This window comes from Cherax quadricarinatus, chromosome 11, assembly GCF_038502225.1.
Source record: "Cherax quadricarinatus isolate ZL_2023a chromosome 11, ASM3850222v1, whole genome shotgun sequence".
Taxonomy (NCBI): domain Eukaryota; kingdom Metazoa; phylum Arthropoda; class Malacostraca; order Decapoda; family Parastacidae; genus Cherax; species Cherax quadricarinatus.
Window position 1 is genome coordinate 7662360 of NC_091302.1, and position 2500 is coordinate 7664859.

Genomic DNA, 2500 nt, shown 5'->3' on the forward strand with positions numbered 1-2500 from the left:
TACCTTCCAGGTGCGGCATGATCACCCTACGGGTTTGGCACTTCCTCCATGACTATAAAAATATTGATAGTTCTTTTCATTTGTGACACATATTTTAGTTTCTGGCGTTCAATGTATCCTGTTTCTCGTTCATTCATTCACTTTTATGTTCGTTTATTCACTTCTTCACTTTACTGGACCGTGACATTTAGGCAATAACCACAAGAGACTTACACAACTTCTATAACAACTATCACGGCAATACTGGTAACACTTTATGTACTCACACACTACAAACACTTGTGGCTAGAGCAGACACTTCAGCCTGCACTCTCTTTTAGAGTGAAAGCTTATGTTTTTTTTTCCACTTTCACTTTTTTTCCCCTCTAGTGCCTGAGTCTTCATCGATGCGACAAAGTATCGCTTGTGCTCCTGGATGTGCTGCCATAAGCCTCTTTGAGAATACGGATGCGTCCACTTGCGCAGGTAACACTTGGAGCTACAACGTTCTTCAACCTCACTTCTTCCCCCTCTCCTCCTTCACAGAGCTAAGACAGGTTAGGGAGGGACAAGACTGGGAAGCTAAAAGAGAAAATATGTGTTTATTATAATTGTTCGGAGGATGTAACAGCGTGCAGCCTTTCTGAAAACAAAGCCTTTTCCTGTATTCTGACATTCTTTTCCTTCATTGCCCTTTTTCAGTGCTAAGAGGAACTGGGAAGAAACGGGAATGGTTGTTGGAGCGAAGAATAGCCATAGGAAAAGAAAAGGCTTTACGGAGATTTAAAGAGCTCTCTGGACCTTCAGAAGCTGAGGAACCATTTAACAAGAGCTCGATGAACCACACCACTAGAAGCCGAAGAACCATTTACCATGGGCATATTGAACATCTGGAAGGTGAAGAGCTATTGACCAAGAGCTTGTTGGATCTCTATAAGCTGAAGAATCGTTAACCATGAGCTTGCTGGATGTCTGCTAGATTTGAGAACCGTTAACCATGAGCTTGCTGAACCTCTGGAAGGTGAGGAATCATCTACCATGAGCTCACTGGGCCTCTAGAAGGCGAGGAACCATCTACCATGAGCTCACTGGGCCTCTGGAAGGTGAAGAACCATTTATCATGAGCTCACTGGGCCTCCAGAAGCTGAAGAACCGTCTACCATGAGCTCGCTGGACCTCTGGTAGCTGAAGATCCGTTCTTCAGTAGTGTGCTGTAGAGCTTCCGAGGCCCTTCACACCGCTGGGAGCGAGGGGCTGGAGTTCTGCATCTGAACTGAAGGCAAGGGCGTGAGGGAGGAATCCTGGGGGCTCGGGTACAAAGACTTGGCTGACCCTTCAGGAGACATTCCCAACATGAGGCGGTTGGTCGCGTGGCGGTCGGCCTCTCGGTCTTCCGCTTCTTGTCGCCTGCCGAAGAAAACACAGTTCAGTCATCCGAACATACAGTATTTACATTATATACATCCTTATTTTTCATATACTCTACCTTCATAATAATATTAAAAATATAATAATAATTTTAAATAATAATAGTCATTATTATTATTACTATTATTATTATTAAAAAGTGGTTGGCAGAATAGAGTAAATACATGGAATTCGTGTTTTTTTTTTCACTTTCCCCAATATTTTCATATATTCTGGCCTGAAGTTTTTTCTTAGCCATTCTGCAAAAACCAGCCAACAATTTTTCTTTAGCTCGTTGTCGCGTTTATTCACGATATAGTTAATTTTTTCATTATTCACTTGAATATTTATGAAAAAATGCAGAATATTTTATATGGGGAAAATGACGTAGGTATTGACACTGGGAAGCAAAAATTTTTCAAATAGAATGTTAACGGTGATAGAGGTAAGTTAATGGTGACAGAAGTAAGTTAATGATGATAGAGATAAGTTAATGGTGACAGAGGTAAGTTAATGATGATAGAGGTAAGTTAATGATGATAGAGGTAAGTTAATGATGATAGAGGTAAGTTAATGATGATAGAGGTAAGTTAATGATGATAGAGGTAAGTTAATGATGATAGAGGTAAGTTAATGATGATAGAGGTAAGTTAATGGTGATAGAGGTAAGTTAATGGTGATAGAGGTAAGTTAATGGTGACAGAAGTAAGTTAATGATGATAGAGATAAGTTAATGGTGACAGAGGTAAGTTAATGGTGATAGAGGTAAGTTAATGATGATAGAGAGAAATTAATGATGATAGAGAGAAGTTAATGATGATAGAGGTAAGTTAATGATGATAGAGGTAAGTTAATGATGATAGAGGTAAGTTAATGATGATAGAGGTAAATTAATGATGATAGAGGTAAGTTAATAATGATAGAGGTAAGTTAATGATGATAGAGAGAAGTTATTGATGATAGAGATAAGTTAATGATGATAGAGAGAAGTTAATGATGATAGAGGTAAGTTAATGATGATAGAGAGAAGTTAATGATGATAGAGGTAAGTTAATGATGATAGAGATAAGTTAATGATGATAGAGAGAAGTTAATGATGATAGAGGTAAGTTAA

At 38.8% G+C, this 2500-nt stretch overlaps 1 protein-coding gene across 2 annotated transcripts in view; it reads right to left on the bottom strand.

The window, feature by feature from the left end:
- LOC128687505 (T-cell leukemia homeobox protein 2-like) overlaps positions 1 to 2500 on the bottom strand; it is a 258367-nt gene that overhangs the window by 2082 nt on the left and 253785 nt on the right. For both annotated transcript variants that reach the window (XM_070083947.1, XM_070083946.1), the window contains one exon: positions 1 to 1386. This exon is cut by the window's left edge and continues 2082 nt beyond it. In XM_070083947.1, coding sequence (XP_069940048.1) covers positions 1212 to 1386 — 175 coding nt within the window. In that variant the 3' untranslated portion in view covers positions 1 to 1211. The remainder of the gene's footprint in view (positions 1387 to 2500) is intronic.